The 18,656-nt window shown below is 43.4% G+C and overlaps 5 protein-coding genes across 6 annotated transcripts; 2 read left to right on the forward strand and 3 right to left on the reverse strand.

The window, feature by feature from the left end:
• The first annotated feature begins 591 nt into the window (after positions 1-591).
• On the forward strand, positions 592-3,018 carry BCIN_09g02900 (hypothetical protein). Its single transcript, XM_024695023.1, has 5 exons — positions 592-713; positions 784-1,447; positions 1,500-1,539; positions 1,648-1,854; positions 1,912-3,018. The coding sequence occupies exons 2-5, from the start codon at positions 1,081-1,083 to the stop codon at positions 2,909-2,911; spliced, it is 1,614 nt and encodes a 537-aa protein (XP_024550816.1). The 5' UTR covers positions 592-713; positions 784-1,080; the 3' UTR covers positions 2,912-3,018.
• Positions 3,019-4,572: 1,554 nt separating this feature from the next.
• On the reverse strand, positions 4,573-7,012 carry BCIN_09g02910 (hypothetical protein). Of its 2 annotated transcripts, XM_001554432.2 has the most exons (4): positions 6,621-7,012; positions 6,557-6,575; positions 6,154-6,503; positions 4,573-6,102 (listed from the first exon to the last, which is right to left on the reverse strand). In XM_001554432.2, the coding sequence occupies exons 1-4, from the start codon at positions 6,783-6,785 to the stop codon at positions 4,795-4,797; spliced, it is 1,842 nt and encodes a 613-aa protein (XP_001554482.1). In that variant the 5' UTR covers positions 6,786-7,012; the 3' UTR covers positions 4,573-4,794. The 2 variants fall into 2 exon arrangements, with proteins under 2 accessions (XP_001554482.1, XP_024550817.1); XM_024695024.1 differs by lacking the exon at positions 6,557-6,575.
• A 442-nt stretch (positions 7,013-7,454) lies between these two features.
• On the forward strand, positions 7,455-9,014 carry Bcmrf1. The gene is made up of 2 exons (XM_024695025.1): positions 7,455-7,591; positions 7,643-9,014. Exons 1-2 carry the CDS (start codon positions 7,492-7,494, stop codon positions 8,830-8,832), a joined length of 1,290 nt encoding a protein of 429 aa, XP_024550818.1. The 5' UTR covers positions 7,455-7,491; the 3' UTR covers positions 8,833-9,014.
• A 49-nt stretch (positions 9,015-9,063) lies between these two features.
• On the reverse strand, positions 9,064-11,164 carry Bcap1. Its single transcript, XM_024695026.1, has 3 exons — positions 10,314-11,164; positions 9,395-10,261; positions 9,064-9,338 (listed from the first exon to the last, which is right to left on the reverse strand). Exons 1-3 carry the CDS (start codon positions 10,662-10,664, stop codon positions 9,258-9,260), a joined length of 1,299 nt encoding a protein of 432 aa, XP_024550819.1. The 5' UTR covers positions 10,665-11,164; the 3' UTR covers positions 9,064-9,257.
• A 6,227-nt stretch (positions 11,165-17,391) lies between these two features.
• On the reverse strand, positions 17,392-18,425 carry BCIN_09g02940 (hypothetical protein). Its single transcript, XM_001548562.2, has 2 exons — positions 18,032-18,425; positions 17,392-17,974 (listed from the first exon to the last, which is right to left on the reverse strand). Exons 1-2 carry the CDS (start codon positions 18,243-18,245, stop codon positions 17,547-17,549), a joined length of 642 nt encoding a protein of 213 aa, XP_001548612.1. The 5' UTR covers positions 18,246-18,425; the 3' UTR covers positions 17,392-17,546.
• Between the last annotated feature and the right edge of the window lie 231 nt (positions 18,426-18,656).

Consider the following 18,656-nt stretch of genomic DNA (forward strand, 5'->3'; position numbering starts at 1 on the left):
TCTGAAATAGAGCATATAGAATAATAACAAGCTACAAATCATAAGCCTTCAATATCCTTTTGTTTATCCGGATAGTTGTTCTCGCCAATTTAAAGACTTAGGTGAAAGTAACTACCCACTGCTTTTCTTGGCTGTATTCGTAAGAATATATATATATACATCCGTTGAGATGAAATTCAAATGAAAAGTAAAGCAGATAGTATCCAAAGGAAAGTATGTTCAAACAACAAGGTGGAATCGAATTTTTCATAGCAACCATGAATGATTGATCTGAAACTATTCTCAATACAAACAGTTAATCGATTTGCGATCTTTCCATCTAGTCATACCAAGAAATATCGATGTCTGTCAACTCAGAAACAGGCTCAGCGCCAAGTCCGCTAGAAATAAACAGGAGAAATATTCGCAGAATTCAAAGATGGAGATCTATTCTTTTTTTCTAAAAAGAAATAGATAAAGGAAGACAAAGTAGGATGATATTGAGAACTAGAATTAATCATTCAAATTTTTTCTCGATAAAGCGGCGACTTCTTGAGTTGCTATCAAATTTCCACTCGAGTACGGAGTATTGAAGGTACTTCGTACTATCTTGGAGTTCGACTTCTTACTCGGAGCTCAACCACTCTCCAGAATACGGAGTATAACTCTTATCATCACCTCCATTATTTCTGGCCTGTTCAAAGACATTATTGGACGATTGTGTAAGATTACAGGTGAGATATATCTCAAGTAGCCGAATTAGGTAGGTGTGCGGACAACCCTGGACATTACTGACAGATACAGGGAATGGAAACTCGTCATTGTTCCCGAGAAACCAATCAAAGTCGGTTGATCAACAAGAAGCCACAACAACACTCTAACCATTTCTATGAACAAATAAACGCTATGTTTTATGATTTTTCTTATTCGTATATGTTTGTGCATCCAACTGTTGTGATATTCAGTGGTCATCAAAGTTGGTTGGCCACGCTGCTCGTGGTGCGAGCTCCATTTGCTCTGTTTTATTCTTTTTTGCTTCTCAAATTCTTTGCCAAGCGTTAAGGGAAACTTTCAAAAGCATCTTTCTTAAGTGAATTCACGATGTCAGTTCAAGATATACTTTCCGATGAGGAGACACCTCTGCTCTCCCCACCGCCACAGCGATCCATCTACGCTTCATTTTCTCGGCCGTTTCGGTCAATTTTCTCTCAGGCACGATCATCATCCTCAATAACGGCGATAGTACTTGTGACTTTATTTTGGTTTGAGTTTGGGGCTTATTTGATGGCTGTACCCGTGTTGAGAGTCTACGAAGATATAATTTGTCACCATTACTATGATCGCTTACAGGGAGAGGGCTATGTCGTCTTTGGAGGGGATATCGATGAAAGCATGTGTAAGAAGGATGATATTCAGAATGAGTTGAGTATCCTAGTTGCCGGAACACACTTTCTTGGAGCTATTCCAGGTAAGCAAGCGATATAGAAACGTGATGGCTGGAAAGAAGCTGATTAAAGTAGGTCTTTTTCTGACAATACCGTATGGTATGCTTATGGATAGGTATATACTCATTTCAATTCTACCAAAAAAAGTCCAAAGATGAGAAATTCCCAGGATGATTATTAGAAGCGACATCTCTTGGACAAATACCATACTAACAGACTACAGAATCGGAAGGAAGCCAATTTTTATGTTAGCAATAACAGGCATCATCCTAAACTATCTATGGAACATCTCAGTGATGTGGTTCTGGCATACACTACCCCTTCGCCTCATTTGGCTTGGTCCCATCTTCACAATTATAGGGGGAGGACCGAGTGTAGGAGGTATGGCATTTTTTGCCATCGCCAGCGATACTACTACCGAAGCCAAGAGGTATGACTGTATTCCTATCCCAGATATAATGATCTTAGTTCATGCTGACGGGCTAAGAACTCATATTTTTTTCCTGGCGGCTGCTGCGGACCTTGTCGCACAGTTGATCGCTCCGTCTCTAGCTGCTGTATTGATGGCCAAGTCTCCATGGATTCCAATTTTACTGGGAATATCTTTTGTAACCCTCGGGAGCCTCCTCATACTGTTCGTTCCGGAAACTCTACACATGCAACATCAGAGAACCAGTGTATCGCATGTGGCTCTTGCTACTTCAGATGATGGCGTCCCTCATAATTGCAACACAAAAACCTCGCTCTTCGCCACGATGAAACACGAGTTTTCAAATACGCTCCGAATACTTCGATCATCTTTCTCAATCCTCAACTCTGCGCCTCTACTTTTACTCCTTCTCACTTTCATTGTTAATCCTCTTACCAGCCAATCTGTTGATATATCCCTTCGTTACATAAGTAACCGCTTTCACTTTCCCCTTCGTTTAAGCTCTTTTCTCTGGTCCCTCCGCGCTGCCGTGCAAATAATCTTATTTCTCCTCATTCTTCCCTTCCTATCCAAAATCATGATCATTCGTTTCAATATTCCCTCCTCGAAGAAAGACCTCCACCTAGCCCGCACCTCTATTCTCATCCTCACACTTGGTTCGCTCTTGATCGCCATAGCCCCAAACCTCCCATTAGCTATCCTAGGAATGGCAGTCTCTACTCTGGGGGCAGGATATATCTCCATAACGCGCTCTCTGATAACAACGCTAGCTGATCGACAGAACAAGGGACAGCTGTATGCGGCAGTGGCAGTGGTTGAGACAATCGGAAGGTTAGTCGCAGGGCCGGGATTTGCGAAACTTTATATAGTAGGACTGAGGTTGAAAGGCGGCTGGGTAGGGTTACCATTTTTTGGAATGGGTATTATATGTGGCTTGGCAGCTGTGGCGGTCTGGAGTGCTGGATGGATTATGAGTAAGAGGAATTGGGAGTGGGAAAATGACAGAGGCGAGGTTGTGGGAGAGTCGGATGATGCTGAAGAAAATGGCATTGCATGAACTGGCGAGGGAGGTTAAAGTAGAGAAGGTGAATCATGGGAACCGATTATCAGGATAGACATAGAAAATCTTAGAGCCTTGTACCGTGCTAATAATATGTACCTATAATATGATTATGAGTTGCTAAAAAAAACTATGACCTTGACCAGTAGAGCTCAAAAGTTCGTCATTGCAAATATGAATACGTGATATGGAACCTAGCACCTCGCTGTCCTGCTACCAAATATATTTCCCTTTTTGTACTTTAATCGAGAATATAGAGTGTCAGAGGTAATTATACTCTCCGTATGACAATGTTACTTGAATTATTCTTTATATTGCAAAATTGGGTTTAAACCAACATATATCATAGCTCTGCCAGAATTGCATTTGATCATTTGCATCCAATCATATATCTTTTACGTGAAGAATTCATGAAAGGTGTAATAACTATCATCCATCTAATCCTCTCATCTGAACATAGCTTCATGCCTAGGAATAACCCAAGCGTTATTCACTGAATATGACACCCCTTCCTCTTCTCAAAGGGTTTAATAAATCTAATAAGAACCGGATGAGGAGATCCACTATCTAGCATCTAAATTCATTTCTTCAAGACATACCTGGTTTCTCAAAAAGGCCTCTAACTTCCTTCTCGCGCTAAAATTTTTGATCCTAAATAATATCGACAATCGAAAAATCGTCACACAACTAAGTGTGTCCAGATAAACTCTCAAACATACGTAAGTTCTGAGACAACCTTCACACTGCTCTCCTACATACAGCTATATTTCAATACTGATAATTCTATTAAGTGAATGCTGGATCACAACGATGTATCAATACCATCAATTTATCAGTGATACCCGTGCCGCGAACCAAGAACCACATGTTGTCAAGCGTGCTCCAGCATCCAGTTGACAAGCACTGGTTTTGGTTGCTGGCAAAAAGATTGGGTACCTGGGAACAGGCAGCATAATCTCTAGAAGAGAAGAAAGCAGTCTTGAGACTTGCGTGTGAGTAGGTAGGTAATTCTGAGTGTTTATTCTTCTGTATTTTGATTCTGACATGACTCTAACACTTTTATTGCAGATTTCCTCGGGCAAACAGGTTCTGGCGCCAACGGGCTAGAATTGCTGGTGATGATAGTATTGCAGAAAGTGTAGGATATACTTATGTTCTGTTCTCATGAATTCGTCGCTAACAATAGATTGTTTAGAGCAGTGATGATATTACCATCTTTTGATGCGTAGAGGAATTCGGCTTTACCCAAAATGATTCTGTGAATGCAGATCGTTCGACCTTGGCTATCTTCCCAAATCAGCCAGTTACAGACGATGTCTCTGCCGAACAACCGGCTGCTAATGAGGCCGAGCAAGCTCCTTTGTTTGGCGAAAGTCGGGAGCGAACCGGTCTTGGTGGTGTTAGCGGTGGTGAATCTGGTGAGAATGTTGACGCAGATGGAGATGTTGCAATGGGATAGATTTGGGCTGACAGTGATGAAAACTCGGATTTGAAAGTATGAAGAATGCTTCAGCACCACTCCAGTTAACCATAAGTTCCTAATTCGTTGATGGTTCAATAATCAAACACACCAACACTTTACAGCGTTTCCTCTCTCCGGCTTATCTGTTCCTGTCATTGTCTAAACCTCGTTTACATTCCCAAACAAAAGGCAGAGTTGTGCGTAAACTATAAAATAATTTGATATCAGTGTTAAACTTAATGATATACTCTTTAGTCCATAAACATTTATGCTGAAATATAATACTGATCGTACACAAATGAGAGTTTCTTGAGCAACATGGAAGTCGTTTCAGTAGTCGGCTGAATCACCAAAACTCGACTATTAATACGCTGTATGAATAGCTATCGAAAACCATCACTCCATGTTAATCGCCTATCTATCCAGGATAAACAGCCCCATCTCCTCTGGGATCACTACCTCCACTGAAAACCAAAACCCCATCCTCTTCCCCATGAACCCGTATCAACTGCCCTCTACCAAAGACACCCCTTTGGTACCCTTCAACCATTTTCACCTGGTGGCCCATCCCCTTTAATTTCTCGAATGCATCTTTGCTGATCCCCTCTTCCAAGAACACTTTTCTCTCTTTGTTTGATTCTCCTGGGACCCCATCCGCACTGATGCAAAATCTTGGCGCATCAAGTGCGGCCTGGGGGTTTAATTTGAACGCCAACATATTAAGTAGTACTTGAACATGTCCTTGTGGTTGCATAAAACCACCCATGACGCCGTACACACTATGGAGCGAATCATCGTGGACATTGGTGACCATGGCTGGAATGATTGTATGATAAGGTCTTTTTCCGGGCGCAATGGCATTAGCATGGCCCTTCAGGAGTGAGAAATTGCCACCTCGGTTTTGGAGCACAAATCCGCAGCCTTTGGGAATGATGCCGCTACCAAAACCTTCGAAGTTCGAGTTTATAAAGGAAATTCCGTTCCCCCATTTGTCGGTTATGGCGAAGTATACAGTGTCACTATGATTATGAGCTGGTGAACCATGATCATATATCTCGGGATTAGAACGCTGAGGGTCGAATAATTTAGCGCGTTCGGCAAGATAAGGTTGAGAGATCAGTTCTTCTACAGGGACTTTGGTGAAAGCTGGGTCGGCGATGAACCAACTAGCGTCTGCGAAAGCGATACGCAAAGATTCAATAACAGCATGAAGATATTCGGCAGAATTATGATCTTTCTCTTGGAAATGCGGGATTTTGCCTGTGTTTTCGAGTTCTTCGAGGATACCGAGGGTCATGAGTGCTACGAGTCCTTGGCCATTGGGCGGGTGTTCCCAGACTTTGACACCATGATTGTCTTCGCTAATGCCTTGGCCAGATATTCCATCCACAAAATGATGGGTTTTGTCGTATCCTTGGCCTTTGAAAACTCTGGAGATAGGTGTAGATTCCTCACTACCAATGTCCATATGATTTTTCAAATCGTCTAGTTCAAGAAACCCACCTAAATTTCGAGTGACTCTAATGATTTCTTCGGCAATTCTTCCGGTATAGAAGCCTTTCTTACCTTCGGTTGCAAGTGCTCTGAAAGTCTTAGCAAGATTTGGGTTTTTGAATATCTCTCCTGGTCTTGGTGCACGCCAGCCATTTGGAGCACTTGAATCTTCTTTAAGCATTTCGGAAAAGTTAGGAGATGCCTTCTGAAGGAGACCTTCACTGTTTCTCCACTATTTATTGCATTAGAATTGGCGATATTAGGGAGATTTGGGTTGCAATACCATAGTTGAGGCCAATTCGGAGACGGGGAACCCCTTTTCACCCATCTCAATAGCTGGAGCCAGGATTTGCTCCAAAGTAAGATTTCCACTACCAAATCTCTCAACGGTATCAACCAAACCTGCAGCTGCCCCTGGCACAGTAACAGCATGTGGACTTTTGAGTGGAATTCTTGCAGGGTCATCATCCTTCAATCCGAGATCTTGCCGGATTTTTTCAAGAGAGCATTTACTGCCTGCGCGACCTGAGCCATTTAAAGAACTGACTTCCTTCGTCTTGGCGTCGTAATAAAGACAGAACATATCACCACCGATACCAGTGGAGGTTGGCTCTGTTAGGTTGAGACCAGCAGCTAGGTTTTTGTTAGACTAGATGATACTACTTTATTGAAGCGGTCAAACATACCAACTGCAACCGCTGCGTCCTAAGACGAGTTAGCTTGTATGCCGTTAGCAGAAGGACAACTTACAGCTGCATTTCCACCTGCCTCCAAAACCTTGAGACCACATTTAGCAGCTAAAGGCTGGGTACAAGCGATCAAGCCATCAGTGCTATGAACAACACTTCTTCTGCTGGGGAACGTAACAAACTCCGGGTCGGCGGCCGGAAAGACTGAGTTAAGATTGACAGGCATTTTCGAAACAGTCCTCTAAAGTGGGCAGCTGAAGGAAATGCTTTCTAAATCCTCGGCTGGTACCGTTGATAACGAAATGTATGTTTAAATAAGTTTCTATACCACAGTAAAATTCTTATATATCAGAAAGTTTCACAAGAGAGAGAAGTTCTAGAAACAATCTTCCAAAAGACCTCATTCACACTTCATTTATCTAGTATTTGAATGGCGAAAGAGGAAGGCTAGTCCCGCTTTCGGCAAGCAATTACGGTACAAAATGTAAACGTGGGGTCAAAAGATTCAGCGAATTCTACCTAGGTAGCAGTGTGTAAGCGAGATGGATATCCGGATATGTGTACTTGTAGATAGTCTTTGTAGCCCAATTTTTACTTCTCAATTCTCTATCAAAACTACTATGTCATATGAATTAAAGTGAATGGAAAGTAAATATTTATTTCTCATTGTCAAAATCTATGATTTAATTTGTGGTTGATTTATGATCCCAATTAATCAGGACAATGGAAGCGCTCAATTCTAGCCACTTAATCCGCTCACATTATCACAGATACGAGTAGAGCGGGGGAAGTTTCTCGCTCACGTCACTATGGAAGCGGCCGCTTGAATCTAATTTTCCCGAGGATAGTCCGTGCTCCAAAAATGTTGATGATAAGATTAAGTTAGCATGAAATAGAAATTAATAACAAATCAAGAATCCATTCCAACGAGAATGTTTAGAGCTCCTTGGATCTGTCGACGATGTATAGACTTATCATTGAAGCCTGGTAAACGGCGATCTTTGGCATTCACCCGATTCTCAAGCACCGTCCGTTAGTCTTCAAGCCTACCCTTCCATTCACATCCTCTTACACGAAGAACAGCAAACAATGGCGCTACCTTTTCCCCAGCATTACTTGCGCGAGCTCGTAATTTGGCAGCGGAACATGATCGATTAAGTAGCGAAACTTCCGAGACCTTTGATGCAAAGATTGCGAAACGAATTGGAGAATTGCAAGACGTAGCGGTAGCGCTGAGGAAATGGGAAGAAACGAAAGAATCGCTATCAGAGTTAGATGATTTGTTGAAAGATTCAGCTACCGACGAAGAACTGCGAGAATTGGCAGTGGAAGATCTTACTACAACGACCGCCCATCTCGAAGAGTTATCTCGAAACCTCACAACCAGTCTGACTCCCAAGCATCCTTTCGCCGAACTACCATGCCTCCTTGAGATTAGACCTGGAGCCGGAGGGGGTGAAGCCGCTATCTTTGCCGCGGATCTCCTCCGCATGTACCGGGCATATTGCGCGCGCAAACGCTTCCGCTCTACAATCATCAAGTACGAGACCACTGACGGCGAAGGCGCTGGGTCCGATGCGCCCATCTCCGAAGTGGTGCTCGAGATTGAATCTTCCGGATCGTACGATTCCTTACGCGGCGAAGCGGGCGTTCACAGGGTCCAGCGAGTTCCTGCGACGGAAAAACAGGGGAGGACACATACTAGTGCCGTGAGTGTAATGGTGTTACCTAGTTTCCCTACGACGGGCCAGGAAGGACAGGAATATTGGGAAGCGGATCTGAATGACCCGAATAGCGACTATTATGTCAATCCAGCGGATGTACGAACCGATGTTATGAGAGCGAGAGGAGCGGGTGGTCAACATGTCAATACAACTGATTCGGCTGTGCGATTGACGCATGTACCGACTAACACAGTAGTCAGTATGCAAGAAGGACGGAGTCAGCTGCAGAATCGACAGAAAGCATGGCAAGTACTACGATCGAGACTAGCGGCTGCAAAACGGGAGGCTAGGGAAGAACAATTGATCAATTTAAGAAGAAGTGTGATTGGAGTTGCGAAAATGGGAAGAGGCGATAAAATTAGGACGTATAATTGGGGACAACAGAGGGTTACGGACCATAGGAGTGGGTTGAGTGTGCATAATTTAGACGATGTTATGGAGGGTGGTGATGAACTTGAGAAGATTATTGATAGTGTAAAAGCGTGGTTTTCTGAGCAGGAAATCTTAGGGTTACTTGCTGACGAAGATGCTGCAAGCAAGGCAAAGTAGGTGGCACAATGAAGTTTCAATGAGTAGAAATGCCATCTTCAATATCTCTATAGACATTTGTTTTTCTTGTCTAGTCATTTACTCAAGTATTCAATCCAGGACGCAGATTTTAATTCAATCTAGCAGACTCACTAGAGGTAACATACTTGGGACATCTCGCCGAAATTCAGGATTCGTTATCATGACGTATGCAATTCATCAAATCATCTCATCTTCACAATACACATCGCATGAACAAGAAATCAAGAAGGAAGAATAATCGATTCTAACCCTAGGTTATGATAAAGCCCAAAGAAACAACACATCCAACAACAAGATGTGCCCCTGTTGCCTATGACCCGAACACTCCCAACCAAACCCATAGCCTGACAAATCCTCCCAAATAAACAAAAGTTCCAAAACCATACTCCATGCCTGAAAATAATCTAAGCTGGGGGAGCGGCTGTGTTCTGTGTAGCTTCGGTTCTTTGAACGGCTCCAAATCGGGTGTTACCTTGATCAAAGATCTAGAGAAAATGTTAGTGATTCGTACGATCAGAAATGAGTGGGGGATGAAGCTTACAGCATAAATTCCCTTGAGGAAAGTGTCACCAAGAATATCAAAAGTCATAGAGCCTCTGGATTGGATACCGCCATATACCATACCATTACCCGCATCCGCAAATCCCAAATCTTCCTTTTGAACTGCAAATTGCTTGCCGCCAACAGCGAAAGTGACGACAGGGAGATCGTCAGCGCTGGTGTTACTTGGGAATGTGTATCCTTGTTGTTCCGAATCATAAGTAGATCCCGGGATTGCATCGTAGATGGCTTGACAAGTTTCATCAGAGACCAATGCAAGGGTAGTTCCGGTATCGGCAATGGCTTGGTTACCGGTCTGCGCAACAGTCTTGCCATTGACAGTAGCAGATGTGGAGTCAAACATCCAGAATCCTTGAGAGTTGTCCACAGGAGTGTAGTAAATTTCTTGGCTTCCAACAACGTCTTGGTCGATGTAGCCAAATGTGTAGAAACTAGCACCTTTGTCGGCTTCGTCGGCGTCACGCCAACTACCGAGATTTACAGTGAAAAGCTCGGCGTCTGATGGGATGTCTTCTTGGCTGATCATGTTCTCAACAGGTGTAGCAACTGGTGTGGGTGTGACGGTGTTGATGCTACCCCATGCGAGACCAAGCAATCCATCGCCGGCACCCTGTTCAAATTGAGCAGACAACTTGGTTGCAAGCTCAACTGCCTGGTTTTTGATGGCCAGACCACCAAGAGAAACAGTATCTGTTCCAACGGTACCTGAAGCAGAAGAGGAATCACCATATGAGATTTGCCACTTGGAACTCTTGGCAGCTTTGAAAGTGGAAGACTTTTTTGGGTCGAAGATTGTGTGGCCGGTTGCATTGGAAGTTGTGGCTTTGGGCAGTTCTGTGGACCAGACCTATCTCGGCATGTTAGTTTTCGTCGCGGAAACCAAACATTTGTTTACCTACCCATAAATCCGACGATCCAGTATCAAAGTCTAGCATTAGAGTTTGTGCCGGCGTACCAATCTGCACAGGGCAGAGATACTCAGAGTCATTTTGTTGGTCTTCTGCTGGGACTTCACCGTTCTCCCCGGTAGCGGTCTTCTTTGCCAACACACGTTGAGTTTGTGATTTATGGCCAAACTTGTGGAAGCTGGCTGAAGTTGCGGTGGCCTTGTTCATCTGGAAGTATGGTCCAGGTTTAGTGGGCTCAAAGCCCCATTTGTTGAGTAGATATACATATGATTTGGTGCCGGATCTTTTGTAGTTCTTGTTAGGAATCAGTCTGATCTTTGACAAGCCTTGGAGAGAAGCCATGTTCAGTAATTTGATCAAGGTGGATGGAAAATTTAGTTAATAATAATTCTTTTGTAAGTAGATGTGATTTAGAGATAGATGGTTTGAGGAGAGAATAAGTTTATTGAGGGAAACACTGCCTTTAAATGCTGTTAAGCATTGTAAGTTTCTCTATCTCCAGAGCTCCCTTCCCCCGCTAAGATACCTAGCTTTCAGATGATCTAGCCAAGGCGTCATAAATTTAAGTTCCGTAGTTTCAGGGCAGTTCCCATGCTATGCACGACCGGGGAAGGCGCATAGTGGGTATTGATAAGGAATCATTTGGTGAGGTATACCACTCCAAGCACGCAGCTGTTGGAAAAAGCCAAGATCATATGATATGAGTATTGAAAAGTCAATTTTGTTCTTGATGCTATTCGTGTACACTTGTACATGAATGTAAGCCTCGATTTGACTGGACCTGCAACATACTGTGCCCCGTGAGCAAGTTGAGACGAAATGTCCCAAACACGAAATTTGCCTCTTGGTCAAGATGGTGACACACTGGCAGAGGGGCAGTGAAGATGATGTTATCCAGGGTACACAAGGTTTATCTTTCGGCACTTCCTTCAAAGTGGATCGACTCGAGACAACAAACCCTCGTACAGGTTCTGAAGAAGTAACAATTGAGAAAAGTGAGGCTGTGCCAATTAACATGCGGTGCTACGCGTAAGCTAACCACTCCACCGAAAACAAGAAATAAGCATCCACTAAGTCGGATTAGATGGAGTAGGAACCACCCGTGCCGTTGTATAGTGCGGCTTGTCGTTGTCAAGCTCATGCTATCCAAACATTGGCTCCAGACAACATCATCTGGAACATCAAAAAGGACAGTATCAAGCTGAAAATTATTGATTCGCGTTGACAGTTTCTTCAAGGGTGTCAGCAAAAGCAGTACGGGAGATATTTGACGTCATTAGAACCAATAACAGCTGGCTATAGTACTTCATGGACTAGTGTTGATCGATTACTAACTGCTGCAAACAAGCTGCGTCGTACCTGAAATATCAACGAGATATTAACACACTGGGGAATGTTCAGTCCCGGATATCGCAATTGTGTCGATAGAATTTGAGCACGCAGCACACCAAAACCAAGTAAGCTGACCAAGGTAGTATTTCCCATCATAAAACCGACAGTGTGCAATTGACAGATTGTTCGCATGAATTCGAGATACGGACATGGCGATAGCTATCATGCACATTTAGTGGAGCTGCACATGGGACATAGCTTCATGACCTTCGGAGCTTCCTTATCAGGAGAAGCCAACCCAAAAGCTTGAGTCCACTTGGCACGACGATGGTGGCGGGAATCCCCCACGGTAGAACTATCCTTGATCCTTCGTACAATCCATTCGTCTGTCTCAATGTATTGTTCCGAATGCTTGTTTCTTCTTCCTCCATGAAGCCGGAAGTTCGCATCAATTCGTATCAATTCGTTGCCGTGCTGCTGATCCCATCTTCAGATCAAGAATTGGATTTTTATTTTTAGCTGCTCCCGGCTCATCATTTCATTCTCTGTTTCGAGATGTCTTCCCCAATGATGACGTCCCTTCATCTGGCTTCCTTCCATGTCGATTTGCTGACACGATCACCTCCACGGGATATGCAAGACATGTATTGTTTGCCAAATATCCACTGGCCCTGTGCTGTTGCGCGGCTGACCGCAATGATACTGGTGATTTAGGCCACAAAATCAAGGAGCTTGCCCAAACAAACATTCTGCTGTTATCTCGTGGCTCTTGCAATTCAAGGGCAGAAAGTACGTTTGACCTTTGTGGTGTGCATTTAGCGGGGCCTGAGAGGGTCCCCTCTGCATGTGAGGTGCGCGAGTAGCGGATTTGAGTAGACGTATCATTTTTTCACGATGTACCTTATTGCCCATTGGTCTTTCGGTCCTCCGCGTACGCTGCTTCTTTCAATGCCTTTGCCCCTCTACCGTCTGACAGTAGAAACGGCGCCCGTAACTTCGATCGCTGAGTGGTGGATATTCTGCAAGAACGACGGATACGTACCAAATGATACATCCCACTGCAACCCTACGGACAAGACCGAGCTTTGAGAAAAAAGACGATGTTGTTGTGACGCCCTTGGTATGGGTGAGGCTGATAACTGTGCATATCACCACGCTGTTGGCGCTTATTATGCTGTGCTGATGGCTTACGTTCCTATGCTACACAAATTTGGAAACAAGCTTCTCGCGAATGCACACCTGTGTGGGGGTTAGTGAGACATCTGGAAATGAAGACAGCATTTGATCATCGTTCTTGGCATGGATTTAGAATTAAGACTATTCTGCGAAGGGGCATGATGAAGAATGAGTATTCCGCCGCGAATAACATTGACGTTTTGCGTCTTCCAAAAAATTTATTGAAATTTCATTGTTATATCGTCAATTCGGAGTTTGGCAAGTTGTACATCAATTCTTTAGTTATCCGAATGTGACGAGCATTTACCAGATCATCACAACCTCTAATGCTTGAATGCCTAAACGATGTTTGGGGATTTGAAGTCCCTTGATGTAGATTGGGTATAGAAAATGGCAAGAATCTTCTTCCAGTGGCTTCCTGATACAAGAATATCAATCGCCTCGTCTCATTTAGTATCTTTCGTTCTCCCACTTTATTCTCCAGGTTTGATTTTCATTTCCTTTAGACGATATGCTCCAGCGACCATATCAAGATTCAGCAACACATCAAATCTTCTCCTTAACAGTCCTCTCCACCTCCTTCTCCGCCCCCCTCAATCTCGATAGTGCTTTCCATTGCCACTACAGCCAGCCCATGTACGCCTTCCTCGTTAATCCTCTTCTGTCGTTCCCAAACGTCTCTCATGGCCTGTACAAAAGCGCAGCCCCAAAAGACTATTAAAGAAAACCAAAGTACCAAAGCACATAGAGATTCCATCCATTCCAGATATACAATCACAAAAACGACCCATGCCCACGGGATGAAGGGTTGTATGATTTGGAAGAGCTTCTTGAGTGCGCTGGTGGGACGAGAGATGAATCGAATGTAGATAAAGCGAAAATGGTAGGAATAGCCGCAACCCCAGAAGACGAAAGGTGTGAGGATGGGTACTAAGATGGAAAGGATCAGACTGTTCGACATGGTGAGGACTTGACTGGTATTGCCAGTGACACAGATTTTATGCTGTTTCTGGTTGAGTGATCTAATTTGTACTTATTGCAGCGTTTTCGATAGTAAACTATATTTGTTCAGGAGAAGCAAAGATTCAGAGGGGATGGAAGCATATATTCCTCAGATTTGAAACCTCTTCAGGCATGTTGTGCTTTCCAGTTTCCACAAACAAAGGTTGACCAGGAAGTTTGTTTCGTGAGCTGTATAATGGCAGAGTGCCACCAGACTATTCCTCATTTGTTTGCAGTTCTGTCCAACTTTCGGGATATCAACCATGGAAGGCCAAGCTTCTATCATCTAGCGATGAAAAACATAAATTACCTAAAGTACCAGGTGCGTCTGTTTCTTGTTTGCTGCTAAGATGTGACACTTACCCTCTTCACAAACTCTTTCGTCACTAAATCTCCTGAGCTAGAGGTTAATCTTTCGAGTCTAGCCAGCTCGTATAAGCTTCCTACAACTTGATATACCAAGCGTCCTTGACAATGTTGCGTGTGGCGTAGTGAATCCGCTTCAAAAAGGGTACATTCGAGCATGACATCAATAAGCACCCCCCCCCCCCCCCCCCCCCCTCTCTCTCTCGATTGTTACTATGAATAATAAGTCAGCTCCACATTGTTCTACTCATTAAAAAGCAGCGAGTAGGAAACTATATACCTACTCATTAAAAAGCAGCGAGTAGGAAACTATATACCTACGTAGTTCAAAAAGATCGGAAAAGATATGATATAACAAAATCTACTAGTTGCGAACCTTCACATGTATTGGGATATCCATTACATGACCGCGTACCATTTTTCCTGCCCTTTACGCGGTGGTGTTGTGGCAACTGTATGGTAAGCTCTTGTTGGATCCTTGATAGTTAAGAGCGCGTTACTCATTGTTGAGATAGAAGATTATGAAATAATATACATCTCATGTAACGTAGATGTCAAACGATAACTAAGAAACTCCTCGACATCATGATTGGGATTGAGGGATCGAATGCAAGCACCTCTGGATAACATAACTGATTCGAACATAAGGGGATAATATTTGACTAGTATTATATGATTATTTATTTCGGAAACAATTTTCGAGGAAAAGGGAGGCTCTCCCTTTGGTACACACCAAGCTGTCGTGCAACGGCTAAATGTCGGCCTGTCAACGATACGTGATATCAATAGCCCGAACCTCACCCAAAAAATTCTGCTTCGGTTCTCTCAGGCTCTAGTACACTTCACTTCACATAAAGCACAAGATTTAAAGCGATTATATTGAGGGGGTTCCACCATAGCTTCGGTGACAGAGAATGTTAGTAAATGGTACATATGTATGATGTAAAGTATTCGGCCACTTCCTCCAGACACTTGAGTAAATGACTTCTTCGCTAATCCAAAATGTCTCTCGCATCTGAACACCTATACGCCCGTTGATCTGAGGTGGAACTAATCTTTGAGTAGAAGCTTCATAAATGAATGACCCAAATTTTCGGTGATGCGAGATGAGCGACTCTGTTCTCTTGACTGTTACTTCGCAGTTGATTGCAGCTCTTATCGAACAGACGTACTGCATGTATGTGGCCGAAACACGCGGAAAGAATACTGAAGCTATGGCCCAAAAGCTACTTTGCAATGCATTATGTGAATTGATAAACAATATCTTGACCTGTCGATATTACGTCGATATTCCAAGCAGTGGCAAGTGTCTCGCTGGAGCTTGCCGGTAAATAGAAAAAAAGGGATCAATCTAGACTCTGTTCTGGGAGGCAAGGTTCTTCATCCCTTCCAACGAAGCCGAACTCCTACCACTTGGTACGGTAGTATTGATGAAATGTATTGATGGATTGGGTATTCTCTCAGACCTCTCCAAACGATCTACTTCAACCTATTTCTTCAACTGGACCAAACATGGCCATATCTCTTTCCACAAGGGGCTGTTGCTATTGTCACGGCACCAAGTACTCTACCACTCGGCCACGTAACCCCAAAATGGTATAAGTAGTTTGATCAATATCAAAACTACTATGTACACTAGAGACTTGTATCAAAAAAATTTGTTTACCAAAGGATATTTCAGTTTCTTGAAAGTTTGAACCCGAGCAAGCGCCGGTGCCATATTATTTCATGGAGAAGAGAATCGCACTGTAATGTCTCGGGTATTTAGAAAATGGTCATTAAGAACATCGATATTTGTAGATTGATTAAGGAAGCCTTAAAGCAGTATCTCATCTGCATCCAGAGAATTATCAGCAATTTGACCTCTAGCGAGGACCATATCACTCCAGTGTTGCAACTCAGTTCGATTTTATTCAACATGCCTCTTCCTCTTGGGAGGATAGCATGAGATGCAGAACCAAACATCTGAGGTTTGTCCTATACCGGCCAATTTCTACTCCTTTTAGACGCGCAAAAGCTAGTAGTGTGTTAGATAAACTGCAATATATAGCCCTAGTAAGATCGTTGTTCTTGTGTGAAAGTGGTTTAGCTGTCAGTTGGACTACTGCATCAATCGTATTCTTTCTTTTCATAAGGGCTAGCGCTGTGTATACTGATCTTCTGGGTAACATCTAACAATAAGTCACCAAATTATCGCCCAATGACCAAGTGGCTCAACTCACAGTCTCTTAGAATAATGGATCTTTTTGTTTCCTATCTAGAAAGCGTGATAGTGTGGTACTGTGCGACACGAACTAATTTTTGTTTATTATCTAATGCGTGATATGATGCGCGATAGTCATTTTGTTGTCAAATAAGAAGAAGAGAGAGAAAACATGAGAGGAAGCTCCGTGCCCCGATTTCCTTGCGCGACGTAGTTGCGAGTAGTAATTGTTTGAGCTGCGTCGATGATAGTCTTTGAGATACTTGGCTCTCGATATTCAATTGTTTGACGAAGCCAAAGTACAAGCAGTATATAATATGCCGCGTGTAAGCAAACGATCTGGCGGGTCAATGCTGGTCGATCTCTACATGCCCCGTTCTATTCACCATCCATTTCACGCGAAGAGAATGTATATGATCTGTTCAGATGTCACTTTCTCAACCAATCGTGCCAACATGGTTGTGCACTTTGATGGCACAGTGGATAAAGCGTTATCTTGTTGACGGAAACTTGGAGCGGCTTTGTATCGCACCTCAGGTTCTTGAAAGTCCTTCGGGATAATTCGTTATGTGTGGGGATCTTGGCTTTACAGTGGGTTTCGAGGCTTCTTTAAACATTCTACGTTGTAGATTTGACTTCTACCCGCTATCATGGCGGTATCTCAGTCCTTAGCTGCTAACCAGTGAGAACAGAATTTTTTGCACTTGTTTTCTCTTCTAGATTCTAACTGATATGTGAATTGATTTTTTTGTGGGTTTCTTGGAATTACTCAATAGCAACCAACCATAACCAACAAAAAATAAAACTTCATTTTACGTACGAATGTAGTTCCGGTGGTTGCCTATCTATTTATTTCCTTCGCAAACTCTGCTGTTTGGAAAAGTTTGTATTTATTGAGCCAAGGCGCAGGTACGGAGAATGTATGGTTTGTCGCGTTCGTCAAACCATAGCTACAGCGCAACAACAGTGTGACGACAAACAATAATTAGGTATATCTATTTTGACATTTTTATTCTTTTATCCAAATTTACCAGTAATATACAATATATGAAATCAAAATGCGCACAAGTCACACCACCAGAAGGAAATCTTTACTAGCCAATTCAAGCCAACCCGAACTCTTCTCAACTCTCGTATCTCGTGATTCATCTCACCCGGGCAAGGCCCGACGGCATCGCCGATCCCGTCACATTTGACACCGCCTGGACCTGCGCTCCACTAACTCCTGCATTACAATTCATCATTCCACATTGCGCTTCTAAATTTGGAGGCGGGCTCTGTTGTACCTTACTCGCATTCGTGGCTGCAGCCCAGAGACTTCCAATGTTTGGGAGTACGGTGCAGCATCGATTGAAGTTTACAGCCATGGTTGCATCTTGTGTTGTCATAACTCCTGTTTGCACGTTTTGCAGATTGGAGACGATGGAGGGAAAATTGGCCATGAGGACTTTGGCGGATTTGATACCGTCTGGAGAGAGATTGGGTGTTTTCATCAAGGTGGCCAGTTGGACGGGCTCGTCTTTGGCAAAGGCGATGGCGCTCTTGAGTTTGGTGGAGTTGTTTGGGTCGTCGACTGCGAGTTGTTAGATTGCGTAACTAGACTTCTAAAGCGAGAAGGGGAGAGACATACGATATTCATTGACAGTATTGACAGATGTAGCCCAGTTGTTAAGTGAGTTTTTTACATCAGTTGCGGTAGGCGGAGTTGCAGGTTTGAGAACCTTGGGCGTAGCAATTTTGACAGCTGCTGCTTGTGAAGCGGCCTTTCCTGCTGAAGTGGTTGTGGTGGTTGCTGCGAAAGAAGTGCTTGCAAAAAGCAAGACCATGAGAGTAAGTGGCTGCATCTTAGGGGATTCTAGGCCACGAAGTAATGAAGAGAGAAATTTATTAAGTATGTATCATGTGAAGTAGTATACAAGCCCGCAGCAACCAGGCTGAACAAACCGATTAAAATTATTAATTGAGGAATAAGAGAGATAGGAAAGGGGCCTTCTGCCAGAGAATATGGAAGCAAAATCGTGGCCAAAGCATGGTGGGTATTACTTTCATAAATCATATTGGTCTTTCTGCATGCGTCTAGTCCCATTTCGAAATAGAAAGCTTGAAATTGTGCAAAATGACGCCAAAACCGATGCCAAGTTCATTACTGACCGATGGATCTTCAGAACTAACATCTGTACGACGAAGAACGTCGCACTGTATCAACAGTATGGTCGAGGTCGTTAAAAATTGGCTGTCGCCAAGAAATATCACGA

This window comes from Botrytis cinerea, chromosome 9 (genome assembly GCF_000143535.2).
Source record: "Botrytis cinerea B05.10 chromosome 9, complete sequence".
In the NCBI taxonomy this organism is placed as follows: domain Eukaryota; kingdom Fungi; phylum Ascomycota; class Leotiomycetes; order Helotiales; family Sclerotiniaceae; genus Botrytis; species Botrytis cinerea.